This window comes from Callorhinus ursinus, unplaced genomic scaffold, assembly GCF_003265705.2.
Source record: "Callorhinus ursinus isolate GAN/ISIS: 27379988/994484 unplaced genomic scaffold, GSC_fseal_2.0 scaffold18, whole genome shotgun sequence".
NCBI classification, from domain to species: Eukaryota; Metazoa; Chordata; class Mammalia; order Carnivora; family Otariidae; genus Callorhinus; species Callorhinus ursinus.
Genome location: NW_027397080.1, coordinates 16684111 through 16703577, shown reverse-complemented (window position 1 = coordinate 16703577; position 19467 = coordinate 16684111). Strand labels below are relative to the sequence as shown.

Genomic DNA, 19467 nt, shown 5'->3' with positions numbered 1-19467 from the left:
TCCTTTTTTATTTATTTCATTTTTTTAAATATTTATTTGAGATAGAGAGCAAGAGTAGGGGGTGGGGGGCAAGGGAGAGGGAGAAGCAGGTTCCCTGCTGAGCAAGGAGCCTGATGCGGGGCTTGATCCCAGGAACCAGGGATCATGACCTGAGCTGAAGGCAGATGTTCAACCAACTGAGCCACCCAGGCACCCCCCTTTTTTAATTTATTTTTTAAAGATTTTGTTTTTATTTATTTATATTATTTGTGAGACAGTGAGAGAATTCGAGAGAACACAAGCAGTGGAGAGGGAGAAGCAGGCTCCCCACCGAGCAGGGAGCCCGATGCGAGACTAGATCCTGGGATCATGACCTGAGCCAAAAGCAGACACTTAACCGACTGAGCCACCCAGGCACCCCATTTATATTTCCTTTTTTAAACATAGCTTTGATAATAGTATTTATTGAAAAAGCATCATATCATATAAACAAGCATTTTTCCTTTATAAGTAGCATTTTTTTTATTTTTAAATTTTTATTTATTTGACAGGGACAGACAGTGAGAGGGAACACAAGCAGGGGGAGTGGGAGAGGAAGAAGCAGGCCTCTCACTGAGCAGGGAGCCCTATGTTGGGCTCGATCCCAGGACCCCAGGATCATGATCTGAGCTGAAGGCAGATGCTTAATGACTGAGCCACCCAGGAGCCCCTATAAGTAACATTTCTAATGCTTAATATCAAATGGCTTTACATTGTTTAGCCATTCGTCTGTCATTGGAAATTTTGATCCTTTTAATTTTTTTTGTTTTTACAAAATCAGTGATGGGGGTACCTGGTTAGTAGAACATGCAACTCTTGATCTCGGGGTCCTGAGCTTGAGCCCCAGGTTGGGTGTGGAGCCTACTTAAGATAAAAAAATAAAATAAAAACAAAATTTGTGATGAATATGCTTGGGTATAGAGCTTTTGTGTTTCTTGTATTTTGCATTTTCTTATGGTAAGTTATCATAAATGAAATTAGTGGGTTTTTCTAACCATCAGAGTTTATAACAAAGGAGTTGCTTCAAGAGGTGAGACTGAAAGCCTCCCTACCAGGATAATGAAGAGGGATTTCTTTATCAGATTGGATTTTAGACATGATCACCTTTACCTTTCCTGTCCACCCTTTGATTTTGTGAATCTGTTAGAGGGTTGAGTGCTTTCTGTGATACTGATTTGGTTTTGGGGAGAGCCAAGATGAGGGTCAAGGATTCAAAGTATAATTAATGCATAATTGCCACAGATGCATACTGAACAAGTGAAACTTGACATCTTTCTTGCTACATGCCTTGTTCTTATTTTCAGGCTATGTTCCCATCTTCCTTCATACTCCTATTCAACCCTCCATTTTTCTGGTGAAGCATACATGACTCCTTCAGTGTTTGTTCCAATACTTTCTGTGGCTCTGAGTCATTGTCTCCCTCATCCTACCCTTTTCATCTTCCAAAGGTTCTTCAACACTATGCGGCAGGGCCAGCCCACCGTGTCATAAATCATAGGCAATAGCCAGTTCACTAGGTAGACTGGTGGACTGTTTTAGAGGTAGAACCAGGGCTCTGAATCCACTTTATTCTATCCCTCAAGGTTTGATGGTTTTTTCCCCCCAGGTAATTAAATGTGTGTCTTGTGGACCTGGGCTTGGCTGGAATGCTCAAGGGTCCTGAAGATCCTTCTATAGCTTCCTGCTGTTGAATCCATTAAGAGAAGATGGCAAAAGTCAACATAACTAGAGACCTCATCCGTAGGCAGATCAAGGTAAGCACCTTAGACCTTTGAACAAGAGCATGAGGTCCTTTCTTCCTAACAGATTCATTTTACATCTGAAGAAACTGAGGTCTGAAGTCAGTGATTTGCCTGAAGTCACACAGCTACTTAGTGGCAGACCCAGGTCTAGAATCAAGGTCTCTTAACTCCCATCTTCTTTTGCCCAAGAACATAGAATTCATGGAGACTCCTCTGTCCCAGTGCTTTGTACCTGGGCTGCTGAAATTAATGAAAGCTGGTGAGGAAAGGGAGTCATCAGTGTGCTGTGCATGTGCGTACACAATTGTGTGTGCGTACACAACTGTGTGTGCATATTTAGGTTTATGAGGGGTGCTGCGGCAGGAGAAAATGTGGCGTCTTCATGTTGCTCCAGCTGCTAAGTTGTACATGTAACAGAACCTGGAAGAGTCTTAGTCCCAGTTCAGCTTAGACTCTTTCTTCTTTTCTTTAAGGGTCTCCTGCACCTGACCTGTACAGTTTGTACATTCTGTGCAATGAATGAATGACCAGGCAGTCAAGTTCATTTAGCAAGGTAGCCCAGGGTTTGTCAGGGAAACCTGCAGTAAAGGAGCACAGGGATTTAATGGAAGAGTTTCCACCAAGACATGATGTGCTTCTATAGTAACCCCAAACTGGGGTCAGGAGCTTAATCTCACCACTGCCCTAATTACTTATAAGACTTGAGTCATTTTACTTCCCTGTGTTTTCTGTTGTTAAATGATAATAATGTCTGCCTCTAGGTGGATCATAATGAAATCTGAAAGAACACAAGGAAGTTTTTTGAAAAGGTTAAGTGCTAAAAACATTTTTTTAATTAAAAATCTTTAAAAAATAAGTGGCATGCAGCATAAGCTGTGATCCTCATCAAAAAGGATTGAGTGTATGCCTCTACATGAGCCGTGTACTTAGTGCATATCAATCTATGTTTCATATATTTTTTCCCTGCATCCCTGAATCCTTTGGGGGCTTTGTCCATTTGTGGGTTTTTTTGTAATTTCATTAGACTGGATGGCCGTCAAGGGCAAGGACCATTTCCTAGAGGCACAGAATCAGAGTTGGAGGGACCATGCAAGTTATTTTTTTTCCTATGAATATCCCCCACAATATGTGTCCTAAAGATGATGCCTACCCTCTCCAACCTAACAATGGAAACTCCCTATTTTGTTGTTTTCAATTTTTTTCATTTTCTCTTTCCTTTCTCTTTCTCTTTCTTTTTCTGTCTGTCTTTCCTTCCTTCCTTTCTTCTTTCCTTCTCTTTTCTTTTCTCCTTCTCCTCCTCCTCCTCCTTCTTCTATGGCAACTCAACAAGCACAACTTTGTGCTTTATTTTATACTCTTTTATTATTCTCTAATCCTTGCCCAAGTATAGTGCAGACCTTTTGTAGATCCTTTGGTGCCCAGCACAGTGCTGGGTACATAATAGGCACATAGTAAATCATATTGGATTAAATTAATGAAACTGTGAGTTTGTATCTGTCCCCCAGGAGCGGGGTGCCCTGAGCTTTGAGCGGCGCTACCATGTCACTGACCCCTTTATCAGGCGGCTGGGCCTGGAAGCAGAGCTACAGGTAAGAAATTCAGTTTGCACACTAGATGCAGATGACCAGTTCTCCATTCTCTGTCTATAGAGAACCCTCTGCATTATTCAAGGTGTAAACAAGTTTTTCTCTGCAGGTCATACCTGATGGTTACCTCTCCTTTCCAGCAGTTTTATTAGGCTGGTAAATATAGGCAGGTGAATCAAGGTTAGTGATTGGCATGGTCATGCAGAAATTATTTCTTGGTTATATTATTTGCTTTGTGTTTGGAAAAAGATTGTTGAAATGCATACCACTGTTTTTACTATTGGCTTGGACAATAATTATTCTTACCTTTGCAAAGAAAGTTAGAGTTCACATAGTGTTTTTACACACACACACACACACACACACACACACACACATACATGCACACACTCTCTCTCTCTCTCTCTCTCCTTTTAGCTTCAAGTAATGTGGGGAGGTATATAGGGAATGGGCATTTAAAAAAAAAAGATTTAGAAAGGTCAAGCACTTTGTCCAGTGTTGTCCTGACCAGTCCATGGAAAGCCAGGCCTTCAGTCCAGAAGTTCAACTTTTTCATCATGTCCAACACAGAGACACTCTATAATGTTAGTTCCAGTCCCTTTCCTTCCTCCAGATCATGTTTTGAATCCAACTTTTAGCTGTCCTATCCAACTTAGTGTTATCTGCAGGTTGAGTTAGAATTCTCTTTGCTGGGGCTCCTGGGTGGCTCAGTCAGTTAAACATCTGCCTTCAGCTCAGGTCATGATCCCAGGGTCCTGGGATCGAGCCCCACATCAGAGCTCCCCACTTGGCGGGGAGTCTGCTTCTCTGTCTCCCTCTGCCTGCCACTCCCCCTGTTTGTACTCCCTCTCTCTTTCTGTCAGATGAATGAATAAAATCCTAAAAAAAAAAAAAAATTCTCTTTGCTTCCTTCAAGTTAGTGTTTATAAGTGATCATGTTGATCTTAGAAAAAGACTAGGAAGAAATTTATTGAATGTTCACAGTGTTATCTCGAGGTAGTGAGATTACAGATGATTGTTACTGCTCTCTTTTAATTACAATTTTTATCCATTTAAAGATATAACTATTAATACTGATGATCTTGAAAAGATAATTAAAAGTTACTTCTTAGTCCCATCTCCCTAATAGCATTGCTATTAGCATTTTGTGTGTAGAGACTAGGGCCCAAGACCTAACTGCAGAGACACTCCAGCTTTTAGAAGTTGATTACAAGCTAAGGAGATTAAAAAGTTACCCAAGAAAGAATGGTCAGTGAAGTAGAAAGAAAACAAAACCAGGAGAGTATAAAGGCCACGTAAGGAGAATATTTTAAGAAAGAAGGGGAGTGGTGGGCGCCTGGGTAACTCAGTTGGTTAAGCGACTGCCTTCGGCTCAGGTCATGATCCTGGAGTCCCGGAATCGAGCCCCGCATCAGGCTCCCTGCTCGGTGGGGAGTCTGCTTCTCCCTCTGACCCTCCCCCCTCTCATGTTCTCTATCTCATTCTCTCTCTCAAATAAATAAATAAAATCTTAAAAAAAAAAAAGGAAGGTGTGGTCACTTCTACTCAGTGCTTTTGAAATGCTGAGTAAGATGAGGACAGAAAGACGGTGGTCTTTACTGGAGTGGTGGGAATAGAGGCTAGGTTGGAGTGGTTGTGAGAGTGAATTGGAGGTAAAGAAGTGACAACCATATTGTAGACAGCTTTTTTTCCTCTCTTTTTTAAAGAGGGTGATGGAAATTTATTTATTTATTTATATATTACAAACTATTCCCCCAGATGAGAGGAGATAGGATGTAATCAGTAAAAGGTAAACTATGAAAGATATCTTCTCTTGCCCCTCTCCGTCTGCTATTCACCTTTCTTCAACTCTCTTGTTCTCCTGTCTTTGAGTTGGCTTTAACCAATGGGGGGTCATTTCAGAAAATTGGAGAAAGAATGGGTTCTTTTTTATTCCCTCACTTCTTTCCTTCAAAGTCATTTTGTTTTGTTTTTGTTTTCAGCTTTACTGAGTTGTGTAGGCAACTCTTGAAAAAACTTTGTTTACAAAAGGAAATGGAGAACTGGAGAAGTGGCAGGGTCTATGGGATCAAAGGAGAGATTTATAAGAATGGGAAGAAATGGGCGCCTGGGTGGCTCAGATGGTTAAGCGTCTGCCTTCGGCTCAGGTCATGATCCCAGGGTCCTGGGATCGAGTCCCGCATGGGCTCCCTGCTCCTTGGGAGCCTGCTTCTCCCTCTGCCTCTCTCTCTCTCTCTCTCTCTCTGTCTCTCATGAATGGATAAATAAAATCTTTAAAAAAAAAAAAAAAGAATGGGAAGAAATACTAGCATGTGACTGTATGTTGATGGCAGGGGAAGGTTTGCTGATACAGGAGGACAGAATAATTGAAGGAGCAGAGTCCTGGGGAAGGCTGGAGGGGATGAATTTCAGAGCTCAAGCAATTCAGGCCTTTGATAAAAGCCAAGACATTTCTTTCATTGTTCCAGGGTCCAGTGGGTCTGGGATCAGGAGGGAGGCATAGACTGGAATAAAAACTGAAGCGTCATTGACAGAGAGATAGTCTATAGTAGCAGTTTTCAAAGTGTTGTCTGCAGACCCCTGGGAATCCCCACGACTTTTTCAAGGGAATCCATGAGGTCAAAACTACTTTCATAGTAGTATCAAGACATTGTTTGCAAAACAAAAATTAATTCATTTAAAATTTGCAAAGAAGGGGTGCCTGGGAGGCTCAGTCGGTTAAGTGTCTGCCTTTGGCTCAGGTCATGATCTCAGGGTCCTGGGATCGAATCCTGCATTGGGCTCCTCCTCAGCGGGGAGTCTGCTTCTCCCTCTGCCCCTCCCCTGCTTGTGTTCTCTCTCTTTCTCAAATAAATAAATAGAATCTTAAAAAATAAATAAAATTTGCAAAAAAAAAAAGTGAGTAAAACTACTGTCACCTTAGCATGGATTAAGGCAAATAGCCTTATTATTAACACCATGCATTTGCAGTAACCAGAAAAAAGCAGGTTTTACTTAACATGTCCTTGATGTGAAGCAATAAAAATTACTAGTTTTATTAAATTTCATCCCTTATGTACATATCTCTTTAGTATTCTGTATCATGGGATGGGAAGTACACATAAAGTCCTGCTGCTGCAAACTGCACTATGATGTTGTCTCGAGGAGAAAGCACTCGTGCAGTTGTTTGAGTTGCAAGCCCCACTAGCCACTCCTTTCGTCTGAAAGAAGTACCATCTGAAAGAACCAGACAAAAACAGTGGTTATTCAACTATGAGTATTTGGCAGACATTTTCTTTAAAATGAATGAACTGAGCTGTCACTTCAAGAAAGACAACTGACAGTATTTGTTGCCAAGGATAAAACTTGAACTTCTAGGCAAAAAAAAAAAAAAAAAAGAGAGAGAGAGAGAGAGAGAGAGATAGGAAAACTTGTATCTGCCACAATGAGCTTGATAACTTCTCAATATTTAAAAGGTTTTCTTGACGAGATCTGTGGTGATAAAAACAAATGTCAACAGTGCTGTATAATGAATGTTAACATTGAAGATCTTTAAATTCAGTGAGTCACTGTTTTCAAAATGACCAATGTATGATGTAACAGACTCATACGTGTGTAAAAGACCTATGCATAACACAAACTAGACGAATGCGCTTTAACATAGCAAGGTACCAATAGTTCCTTTATGTGGTTTCAGATTCTACATTGTAGCTTAAGAAACAATTACTTGTGGAGTTTTGGTACAGTATCAAAGAAGGAGATCTGTATTATCTGAAAAGGCTATTAAAATACTCCTCCCTATTGCAACTAATTATCTTTGTGAGGCTGTATTTTCATTATATACTTCAACCAAAATAACATTGCAACAGACAATACAAAAGTAGGTATGAGAACCCACTTACCTTCCATTAAGCTAGATATTATGTAAAGCAATGCCACTCTTTTTAAATTCTTTTCTTAGAAAATATATTTACTTTTCATTTAAAACATGTTAACTTATTTTTGTTATTTTTAAATGAAAATAATATGAAATATTTCCATTTTAATTTCTAATATGGTATAAATATCAATAAATACAACCCCTATAAACAAAAGCTCTTTGGGATCCTCAGTAATTTTTTTTAAAGTTTTTTTTTTTTTTTTTAGAGAGAGATAGCGAGAGAGAGAATGAGCGGGGAGGAGAGGGAGAAGCAGGCTTCCCTACTGAGCAGGGAGCCCAATGCAGGGCTTGATCCCAGGACCCTGAGATCATGATCTGAGTCCAAGGCAGACACTTAACCGACTGAGCCACCCAGGCAGGCGCCCCTGGCATCTTCAGTAATTTTTAATAGTGAAAGGGGTCTTGAGACTAAGAAGTTTGAGAACCACTGGTCTATAGGAGCCATGAAACAGGATGACTGGATAATGTCACTTGGGGACAAAGTAGGAAGTGAGAGAAGAGAAGCAAGCTCAGGACCAGGAACCAAGGTTGTTCAACATTTAGAGATTGCCTGTTACTGCCCTTCCTCTATCCACAGGAACCAGAAAGAACAGGCACAGAGGTGGGAGAACATGCTATCAGGGAAGCCAAGGAGGAGGGAAAGTTCAATGGTACTGAGTTTTAGAGTCTTAACTCCCAAAAAGCTATCTTATTTCCCTCTTTTCTACTTTGAGGTTGGAGGGGATATCTTTTTGTGACTGTCCCCCCCAACAAATAGTAATTAAGATACCATTAGGAGTCATATGACCTTGGTTAGGTGAGTCTAAGTTCACCCATTTCTTCATCAGTAAAATAATATCCATATGTTGTTTGTTGGGTTTGTGAGGAGGGATAAACAAGTTAATTTATGTAAAATTATGTAAAAATACTTAGCACAGTGCCTAGCATATTGTAAAAGTCATGTTATATAGACTCAAATATTAGCTGGTATTATTGTTGTTATTTGTAGAAAGCTCTTAAAGTTTCCTAAGATGCTGATTTGATGACATCTAACTTTTTACACTTTACTGTCATTTCCTTTTCTTGTTTTATTTCCTACCCATTGTGTCACAGACGAATTTTGTATTAGTTAACAGCAGTTCATTTCTAGCATTAGGAAGCGGTGATTATTTGGAGCTGGAGGTGGGATAAAAGAGGTAAAATCAACAGTAAAAGCTCCTACCTTTTTGTGGTTATTGATTATAATATTCTTTATTATCTGGGGAAGATTTTTTTACGGGATTTCCTAATTTACTACTGTGTATGCTTTTGAAAAATGCAAAAGGATAACTTAAAGAGAACTCCTAGGACACAGTGCTGAACATTTACTAGATGTTCACTAGAAACCTGTTGGTTTGATTGGCTTTTTTGGTTTTCTGTATTAGAGTTCGCTTTTTCAATCTTATCCCCATATCACTTCTCTACCTTCCAGCTTAATAATCCTGCCCTATTTTTACTTTGTGACTTTCTAGTTTGCATTTTGAGTTTAGCCAGTCTGGTATTTTCTTACCTTTTCTGTTTATGTAGAATTTATACCCGCAGAGATGCCTATTTAAAAAGCATCCAAGTTAACTTTGATAACTTTATTTCTTGGATATTCTTTCCATTGCATTCATCCTGCCAGTTCTGTAAGCTTCTGAAAAATCTACTTTGCAAAGCTGATTTTCTTTATTTTTCATATTTCTTTCCTGAATGTTTTCTAAGAATAGTTTCCATCCACCTTTACCTGAATTAATTTTGTTCCTAGTGCTTTCTTCCTAAGGAAGATCTGAATCAAGAAGTACATCAATCTGTTGTATTCGTCTCTCTTTTATATTAGGAAATTGTCCTTAATACTCTTAAATCTTGGCACTTAAAAATTTTTAAACTAAATCATGATCTAAAACTGCTCATTGTACTCTAATCAAAAATCAAAGTACTTAGCACTAGCATCTCTTCTTTGACCTAGAGGTTTGGATGGATGACATGAATAATGCTTCTTAAATATTTTCTTCTTTAACCTAGCATCTGACTATTAGGTCCTTTCCTTTTTTATTTACTTTTTTTTTTTTTAAAGATTTTATTTATTTATTTGAGAAAGAATGAGAGACAGAGAGCATGAGAGGGAAGAGGGTCAGAGGGAGAAGCAACAGGGAGATGCGGGACTTGATCCCGGGACTCCAGGATCATGACCTGAGCCGAAGGCAGTCGCTTAACCAACTGAGCCACCCAGGCGCCCTATTAACTTATTTTTGATTAAACATTCATATAGTTCTAATTTGTTTTTTAAGATTTTATTTCTTTTTTGACAGAGAGACAGAGAGGGAACACAAGCAGGGGGAGAGGGAGAAGCAGGCTTCCTGTGGAGCAGGGAGCCCAACGCAGGGCTCGATCCCAGGACCCTGGGATCATTACCTGAGCTGAAGGCAAACACTTAATGACTGAGCCACCCAGGCATCCCATATAGTTCTAATTTAAAAATTTTTTAAAAGATCATCTCCTTCCCATTCTTTCCCAATCACCTAATTTACTTCCCTGGAATCAACTAGTCAGTTTTAGTATCATTCCAGAGAAATTTTATGCATAAAATTCTCACCCTTTTCCACAGTGTTAGCTTAACATATTTACTGCTTTGTACCTTAAGTCTTTGAATTTAAAAATATTTTATGATTTTAGTATATCAGCACATAAAGGTATTTCTAATTTCTAATTCTTTCATGGCTTCAGAGTAATTTTTTTAAGATTTTATTTATTTATTTATTTATTTATTTACTTACTTACTTACTTACTTACTTACTTACTTACTTACTTAAAATACTTTATTTGACAGAGAGAGACACAGCCAGAGAAGGAACACAGCAGGAGGAGTGGAAGAGGGAGAAGCAGGCTTCCTTGTGAGCAGGGAGCCCGATGCGGGGCTTGATCCCAGAACCCTGAGATCATGACCTGAGCCGAAGGCAGACACTTAATGACTGAGCCACCCAGGCGCCCCAAAAGATTTTATTTATTTGACAGAGAGAGAGATGGCGAGAGCAGGAACACAAGCAGGGGGAGTGGGAGAGGGAGAAGCAGGCTCCCCACCGAGCAGAGAGCCCGATGTGGGGCTCGGTCCCTGGACCCTGGGATCATGACCTGAGCTGAAGGCAGATGCTCAGTGACTGAGCAACCCAGGCGCCCCTCAGAGTAATTTATTTAAACTGTCCCTGTTGGGGTGCCTGGGTGGCTCAGTTGGTTAAGCGACTGCCTTCGGCTCAGGTCATGATCCTGGAGTCCCGGTTCTCCCTCTGACCCTCCCCCCTCTCGTGCTATCTCTCTTTCATTCTCTCCCTCTCAAATAAATAAATAAAATCTTCAAAAAAAAAAAAAGAAAAAAAAAATAAAGTGTCCCTGTTGGCGGACGTGTAGATTACTTACAGTCTTTTGTACATACATTATTCCTTGCAATATCATTGGCACATTTTGGTGTCTGTCTATAGGATAAAAACCTGTGAGTGGAATTAGTAGGTCAGAGGGTACACACATCTGTGATTTTTAGATAATTATTATCAAAATTACCTTTCATGGGTACCTGGGTAGCTCAGGTGGTTAAGTGTCAGCCTTGGGCTCAGGTCACGGTCCCAGGGTCCTAGGATCAAGCCCTGCAGTGGACTCCCTGCAGGGAGCCTGCTTCTCCCTCTCCCTCTACTATTCCCCCTCCTTGTGCTCTCTCACTCTCTTTGTCAAATAAATAAAATCTTAAAAAACAAAAACCAAAATTATCTTTCATGGAGTTTGTACTAAATTATACTTCTTTTACACTCCTTCATTCTTTGAGCAGTGCTCAACAAATGTTTGTTCTCTACCCAACCCCAATCTCTACTCCTTCATGTGTCCCCCATTATTCTGAGAAATTTCACAAATGAGTGAAACTTGCTGGGCTAGAGAGATCACGGCTTAGTTTCCTAAAAAGAAATGTAGTCTACATTGATGCCTGAGAGATGGATGGGAGGATCTAGATTTGGGGATTGATAGGGAGAGAAAAAGTGCTAGGTTGGCGGAATAGCATATGAGTAATGCAGGAGAGAATAGAGGGTACTCAGTTCAGAACAGGTGGTCACAAAATACAAGCGGGAGAAGGATGACAGGTGAGGTTGGTGAGATGAGTGTGGGTGAAATGGTCCTAATAAAAGACATAGTAAACTGTGTTGAAAACTATGGACTTTATCCTAGGGTCAGTGGAGAGCCATTGAATGGTTTTTACAATAGGAGCAATATGATCAGAATTAAGCCATAAAAAAACTTACCTTGGCTTCAAAATGAAGATTGCATAGGTTTAAATATAGCCAGACTAGGGTGCCTGGGTGGCTCAGTCAGTTAAGCGTCTGACGTGGTTTCTGCTCAGGTCCTGATCTCACAGGCTGTGGGATCGAGCCTCATGTCAAGCTCCATCACAATGTGGGCTTGGGATTCTCTTTTTCCTCTCCCTCTGTCCCTTCCTCTGCTCATGCATGCACTCTATTTCTCTCTCTAAAATAAATAAATCTTTAAAAATTAATAATAAATAAATAAAGCCAGACCAGTTAAGGAGCTGTGGCAGTGATTCAGGAAGAGGCGATGGGCTACCTGACCCTAGACAATGGTAATTTGGATAGAGAGAAATCAGTGAGTTTGAAAGACATTTAAGAGATAGAATAAACAGAATTCTTGGTGACTTGATGTGAAAAGTTAGGAAAAGAGAAGTCGGGTGAAGGTCAAGTTTCTGACTTGACTGGCAGAGTAAATGATAGTATCATTCACTAAGGGAAGCACTGGAAAAGGAATAGGTTTGAGGGGAAAGATAACAAACTCAATATGGATGTTCTGGAGTTGTATGTTATGCATTATCTAGTGCTTTCTGGGTAGGTAGTTGGAATAATTGGGTCTGAGCTTAAGATAAAGGTACACACTGGAGATGTTGATTTGGAAGCCGGGAACAGCATAGAGACTGGAACAGTGAAAGAGTTGTAATTGCCTTTGGGGAATGTGCAGAGTGGAAGGAAGCCTAGGATAGAGACATAAAGAAGACCAACATAAGCGCCATATGAACAAAGAATATGCAAAGGGTACCAAGAAAGAGTAGAGGAGTAGGAAGGAAAACAGAGAGAGATGATGATGTCACAGAACCCAGAAGAATAAAGTTTCATTGAGGAGGAAGTAGTCAGCACTATCAAATACTGCCAGGGGCCAAGTAAGATATGGATTAAGATGTCCATTGATTTAGGGCAAGGAAGCTACAATAGTTAACTTGGCAAGAGCCATTTTTATGGTGTGTGGTATAGATGATAGAAGTGGGTTGAGGAATTACTGGGAAGTAAGGAAGTGAAAATATTGAGTATAGGCTACCCTTTCAGTCTGGCTATGAAGGGGAAGAGAAATGGAAGGCCATAGCTAGATGTGGATTTGGCATCGAGGAAGTACTTTTCTAGGTTAGAGGAACCTGTGCTTGTTTAATTCCAAGGGGAAGGAATCAGTGGAGAAAAGGGAAAGTTAAAGATATAGGAGAGCTAGAATATCATTTAGGGTTGGGGTTTTGTCAGATGAATGTTGCAAGAGAATGATTTTAGTAATGAATCATGTATTCTTAGGGGAATAGGAAGGGAAATACAGACATGAGGCAGCATGTAAAGAGAATAGAGAGGTTGACTGGACTTTAAGGATTTTTTAGGATGAAGAATCAGTGAGGCATGACTTGAGATTATATATATGTATATATACACACACTCTCTTTACTTACCAATATATCTTGGAAATCACTTGTATCAGTTCATAGAGTTCTTTTTCATAGCTGCATATAGTACTGTATTATGTAGATGAGCCAAGATTTATTCAGTAAATGTCCCATGTATGGACTCTTAGTGTTGTTTCTAATAGTTAAAACAATACCATAATGAATAACCTTACGCATATGTATTTTAGTATTGCTGGAGATGTATCTTTAAGGTAAAAACTTAGAAGTAGGAGTGCTGGCCAAAGGGCAAATGCATTTATGATTTTGTTAGACATTGCCAAATTTTTCTCCATGGGAGTTGTACCATTTTGCCTTGCCAGTAGTAATACATGAGAATGCCTGCTTCTCCACAACTCAGCAACAGACTCTGTGGTTAAGCTTTGGAATTTTTTTACCATTCTAACAGATGAAAAATGGTATCTCAATATAGTTTTAAGTTACATTTCTCTTATGAGTGAAATTGAATACCTTTTCCATATGTTTAAGGGCTATTTTAATATAATTTTTCCAGATTTTGGTGTAACAACAGAGGGGGAATAAGAATTTATATAGGTACCTGCATATTTTTGCAAATACAAGCATAGAATGGATAAGCAGAAAGTAATGAAATTGGTCACCCTCTAGTGGATGGAAGATACAGGGTGGAGAGGTAGAGAAAAGGGAGTAACCCTTTGCTGGACCTTTTTGTAGAGTTTTTACTTTTAAAACCATGTTGAGGTTTTCACATTCAAAAAGTAAAATAAAATCAGCAACGATGGGGAGGGGGATGCCAACTAACCCAAGTAATTTTTGAACACAATACTTTGACTATATATATTCTTTGACCATATGTTTTGTTTTTGTTTTTTTAAGACTTTATTTAGGGGCGCCTGGGTGGCTCAGTTGGTTAAGCGACTGCCTTCGGCTCAGGTCATGATCCTGGAGTCCCGGGATCGAGTCCCACATCGGGCTTCCTGCTCAGCAGGGAGTCTGCTTCTCCCTCTGACCCTCTTCCCTCTCGTGCTTTCTATCATTCTCTCTCTCTCTCTCAAATAAATAAATAAAATCTTAAAAAAAAAAAAGACTTTATTTATTTATTTGACAGAGAGAGAGAGACAGTGAGAGAGGGAACACAAGCAGGGGGAGTGGAAGAGGGAGAAGCAGGCTTCCCGCCGAGCAGGGAGCCCAATGTGGGGCTCCATCCCTGGACCCCGGGATCATGACCTGAGCTGAAGGCAGACGCTTACCAACTAAGCCACCCAGGCGTCCCTGACCTTATGTATTTTAAAGACAAACTTTAGGGATGCCTGGGGGCGGCGCTCAGTCGGTCTGCCTGTGGCTTGGGTTATGATCTCAGGGTCCTGGGATCAAGCCCCACATCTGGCTCCCTGCTCAGTGGGGAATCTGCTTCTCCTTCTCCCTCTGCTGCTCCCCCTGCTTGTGCTTTCTCCCTCCTTCCCTCTCTCTCTCTCAAGTAAATCTTGTCTCAGTGAGTTTTAATGTCATAACTGGACAGGAGCCAAATATCCTGGGATTCATTTGTAGCCTACAGTCCTCACTTTTTTGGGTGGCACTTTCGTTTTTGTTTGCACCACCAGGATCTTCCAAGTCCACTTTAAAAATTTTGACCACACTTTGATCCATTCTATTTCTTTTCACTTGTGGGATTTCTTGGTACAATGTTCCACACGTGGTAGAGGGAAAGGAAAGGAATCTAACTTTACAAATAAAGAGAATGAAATTGAGGATTTCCAAGGTCACATAAGTGGTAAAAATAAGATTAATAAGATTGTGTCGGGCCTGTCTGGCCCTACAGTTTATAATTCTTTCTACCTCAACCATGTGTCTTTAAGGGTTTAGCAGCACCTGGCTGGCTCAATCAGTAGAGCATGCGATTCTTAATCTCTGGGTTGTGAGGTCAAGCCCCACACTGGGTGTAGAGCTTACTTTAATTAATGAATTAATTAATTAGTGGGGCGCCTGGGTGGCTCAGTTGGTTAAACACCTGCCTTCAGCTCAGATCATGATCGTGGGATCCTGGGATTGAGCCCCACATCAGGCTCCCTGCTTGGCGGGAAGCCTATTTCTCCCTCTCCCACTCCCCCAGCTTGTGTTCCTACTATTGCTGTCTCTCTCGTCAAATAAATAAAATCTTTTTTAAAATAATTAATTAAAAATAGTTCATTTGTTTAACAAATAGTTCTTGGCTTGGTGGATTCATTCTCTTGCCTTATTAGTTTTAATATTTTCCGTAAATAAGTTGCAAACATTACATATCTCACCTTCACAATCTGGCTTGATTGCTTTTTTGTTCCTGTTTTGTTTCTTACATAATTTGAGCATAAATTCATTAGGAACAAGTAATATCAAACTAGATTGGTCTTCTTTTTGAATATGGTTAGTAGACAAGAGAAGTTTTATAGTATAACCTTATTCTAACAAAGATTTGTCAGAGGTATTTTTTTTTGTAATATCCTTATAGAGAAGTAAATTATATACCAAGTTTATTAACTAGTCACCCACAAAGAAAAAGATGGAAGTGAGACCTGACTTTGTGAGAGATTTCAAGGAATATCCTTTAGATCAGGATTCAGCATTATGGCCTGCCAAATCCAGCCTGCCATCAGTTTGTTAGCTTGTTTTTAGTTTATTTTTTATTTTATTGAAGTGTATAATTCAGGGGTGCCTGGGTGGCTCAGTTGTTAAGCATCTGCCTTTGGCTCAGGTCATGATCCCAGGGTCCTGGGATCGAGCCCCGCATCGGGCTTTCTGCTCAGTGGGAAGCCTGCTTCTCCCTCTCCCTCTCCTGCTCCCCCTGCTTGTTTTCCCTCTCTCGCTTTGTCTCTCTCTGTCAAATAAAGAAATAAAATCTAAAAAAAAAAAATAAAGAAATGTACAATTAATTTAGTGTGCTTTTTTAGTATTTTCACAAAGTTGTGCAACTACCACCACTATCTAATTCTAGACATTTTTATTGCCTCCAAAGGAAACCCTTTACCCATATTAGTAGTTACTACCTATCCCTAGTAGCCACTAGTCTACTTTTTGTGTCTGTGGATTTTTCTATTCTGGACATCTCATAAAAATGGAATCATACAGTACATGGCTATTTTGTATCTGGCTTCTTTTACTTAGCATGATGTCTTCAAAATTCATTCGTGTTGTAGCATGACTCGGTACTTCATTCCTTTTTATAGCCAAATAACATTCCGTTATATGGATATACCGTGTTTTGTTTATCCATTCATTGTTGGTGGACATTTTGGTTGTTTCCATTTTTTAGCTATCATGAATAATGCTGCTATGAACATTTGTGTACAAGCTTTTGTGTGATCGTATATTTTCAATTTCCTCAGGTATATATCTAAGAGTGGAATTGCTGGATCATGTTTTTTGTTTTTATGTTTAATTTTTTGAGGAACTGCCAAACTGTTTTTCAAAGTGGCAGCACCATTTAACTTTCCCAGGAGAAATGTATGAGAGTTCTAGTTTCTCCAAATCCTCACATATATGATTTAAAATGTTTGTGGGTTGTCTTTTCACTTTTTTGATAGCGCCTTTGACACAAAAGTTTTTAATTTTTAATGAAGCCCAAATTATTTTTTTCCTTTTATCACTTGTGCTTTTGATGTCATGTTTACGAAACCATTAATCATCAATTACAGCCCCACCACCAAAAAAAGGGGGGGATACCATTGCCTAATCCAAGGTCACAAAGATTTATACCCATGTTTCCTTCTAAGAGTTTCATACTTTTTAGATCTTATATGTAGATCCTTGATCCATTTTGAGTTAATTTTTGTATATAATGTGATGTAGGGGTCCAACTTCATTCTTTTGCATGTGGATATGCAAGCCACTGTCTTCAAAGATCCTTTAAGCTTGTTCCTAAAGCCGGATGTTCCTAACTTTTTCTAGGTTTTTTGATACCTCTCTCTCCATTATGGTAGAGCTTTGTCTCATGTTGCCATGGACAGGGACCTGTTTTGTTTATCCTATTTATTCCCTTTTTTCCCAGTACTTTATACATAATGGGTATTGAACAAATGAATTTTCTGTGGTCATAGTTTAGGGTAGCAATTTAATAGCTGCAGAAAATAACCCTTTTGGAAAAGTAAGTAAATAGGAAGGAATCCAGTTGTTGAAGATGTGTGCCCTTTCTGAGTATCCTAGCCATGTGGGAGCGGTCTCTGAGAGCAGGATCTGGAAGATATACACAGAAGTATACCAGGGACATGAGAGAGTATACCTGAGGACTAGTCCAGGAGTGGGGGCCAGCGTTTGCCAAAGTGTGCTTGCATAGATTACATGACATCATTTGATCTTCACAGTGATCTTGTCAGGTTTACATTATCATCATCCCAATTTCTAAATGAAAAATATTGAGGTTTGGAGAATCTTTTTTTTTTTTTAAGATTTTATTTATTTGTCAGAGCGAGCAGAAGCAGCGGGAGTGGCAGGCAGAGGGAGAAGCAGGCTCCCTGCTGAGCAAGGAGCCCAATGTGGGATTTGGTCCCAGGACCCTGGGATCATGACCTGAGCCAAAGGCAGATACTTATCCCAGTTTTGGGAATCTTATGTGACTACTCATACACCTAGGAAGAGGCCAAGCCAGAGTTGAACCCTGACAACTCTTTTTACTTTACAATTCCGATTGCACTAACCAGCCTCAGCAGCTTCTTGTATAAAATAAATTTGGACAAAAGACTTTCTAATACCTTTGGTTATACCAGGATACACACTGATTTGTAGACTTCCTAACTCTTTGCTCCCCCCCCCTTTTTTTATTCCCTTATACAATGGTTCCTATTTTTTTTCATCTAGAAATGAATGACGAGAATGACTTTTATTATTTTTCCCTTATGGATCCCACATTTCGATAGATTATTGCTATCTACTAACTTGTACTTTATTTATTTTCAAATATTTTACTTAGAGAGAGAGGTGAGAGGATGCACACACAAATGGGGGAAGAGGGAGAGGGACAAGCAGACTCCATGCTGAGTGTGGAGCCTGACACAGGACTCAATATCATGACCCTGAAATCATGACCTGAGCCAAAATCAAGAGTCAGACACTTAATTGAGGCACCCAGGCACTCCTACTAACTTGTATTTATTAATAATGTTTTCCATTTTATTTTATTTTATTTTTAAAGATTTTATTTATTTATTGACAGAGAGAGAGACAGCGAGAGAGGGAACACAAGCAGGGGGAGAGGGAGAAGCAGGCTTCCTGCTGAGCAGGGAGCTTGATGCAGGGCTCGATCCCAGGATGCTGGGATCATGACCTGAGTCGAAGGCAGACGCTTAACTGACTGAGCCACCCAGGTGCCCCATAATGTTTCCCATTTTAATACACTTTTCCACACCATTACTGCTCATCAGGCTCCTGAGTAGCACAGGCGATATACTTAGCATTACAACCCAGATTTTATAAGATCCGTGGGTGGCTCAGTTACTTGAGTGTCCGACTCTTGGTTTCAGCTCAGGTCATGATCTCAGGGTCATGAGATTGAGCCCCATGCCTGACTGCATGCTCAACAGGGAGTCCGCTTGAGATTTTCTCTCTCTCCCTCTGCCCCTTCCCCCTCCACACACTCTTCTCTCTCTCAGTAAATAAATCTTAAAAAAAAACACAACAGATTTTATATATTTCCAGTCAAATGCCAAAAAACAAAACAACAACAAAATGACATTGTGTCTAGTCTCGGCTGACCAGCCACCTGTAAATGTTCTTTTCCCACTAGAATTTTAAAACACATCAACTGGGACGCCTGGGTGGCTCAGTTGGTTAAGTGTCTGCCTTCAGCTCAGGTCGTGATGCCAGGATCCTGGGATCGAGTCCCGCATCGGGCTCCTTGCTCAGCAGGGAGCCTGCTTCTCCCTCTGCCTGCCGCTCCCCCTGCTTGTGTTCCCTCTTTGGCTGTCTCTCTCTCTCTCTGTCAAATAAATAAAATCTTTTAAAAAAATAAATAAAACATATCAACTCAGGAACCTGGGTGGCTCAGTTGGTTAGGTATCTGCCTTCAGCTCAGGTCATGATCCCAAGATCCTGGGATTGAGTCCTGTGTCGGGCTCCTTGCTCATCAGGGAGCCTGTTTCTCCCTCCTCCTGCCGCTCCCCCCTGCTTGTGCTCTCTCTCTCTGTGTCAAATAAATAAGTAAAATCTTTTTAAAAAATGCATCAACTCACCAAATTTGCAACTAACTTATATGTACAACACTAAGGTAGAGGTGGATATGGTTTAACCTTTGGAGGAATATTCCATAGCCATTTAAAGTGATGCTTACGAGGAGATTATAATAACATAGGCAAAGGCTAATGTTACATGTTTGGAGAAGAGGAGGAGAAAACAAAACGTCATCAGTTCTGTGAGGACAGGAGATGTGTCTGTTTGACTCAGTCATGTCTCTCTGAGCCTAGTATAATACCGGCAGGCACATAGCATTTAAGTTTTAGGCGATACAGCTCAGAATTT

At 40.1% G+C, this 19467-nt stretch overlaps 1 protein-coding gene across 4 annotated transcripts in view; it reads left to right on the top strand.

The window, feature by feature from the left end:
* Nucleotides 1-19467, top strand: part of WDTC1 (WD and tetratricopeptide repeats 1) — a 64601-nt gene that overhangs the window by 18709 nt on the left and 26425 nt on the right. For all 4 annotated transcript variants that reach the window (XM_025856139.2, XM_025856140.2, XM_025856138.2 and 1 more), the window contains 2 exons: nucleotides 1625-1772; nucleotides 3266-3349. In XM_025856139.2, coding sequence (XP_025711924.1) covers nucleotides 1725-1772; nucleotides 3266-3349 — 132 coding nt within the window. In that variant the 5' untranslated portion in view covers nucleotides 1625-1724. The remainder of the gene's footprint in view (nucleotides 1-1624; nucleotides 1773-3265; nucleotides 3350-19467) is intronic.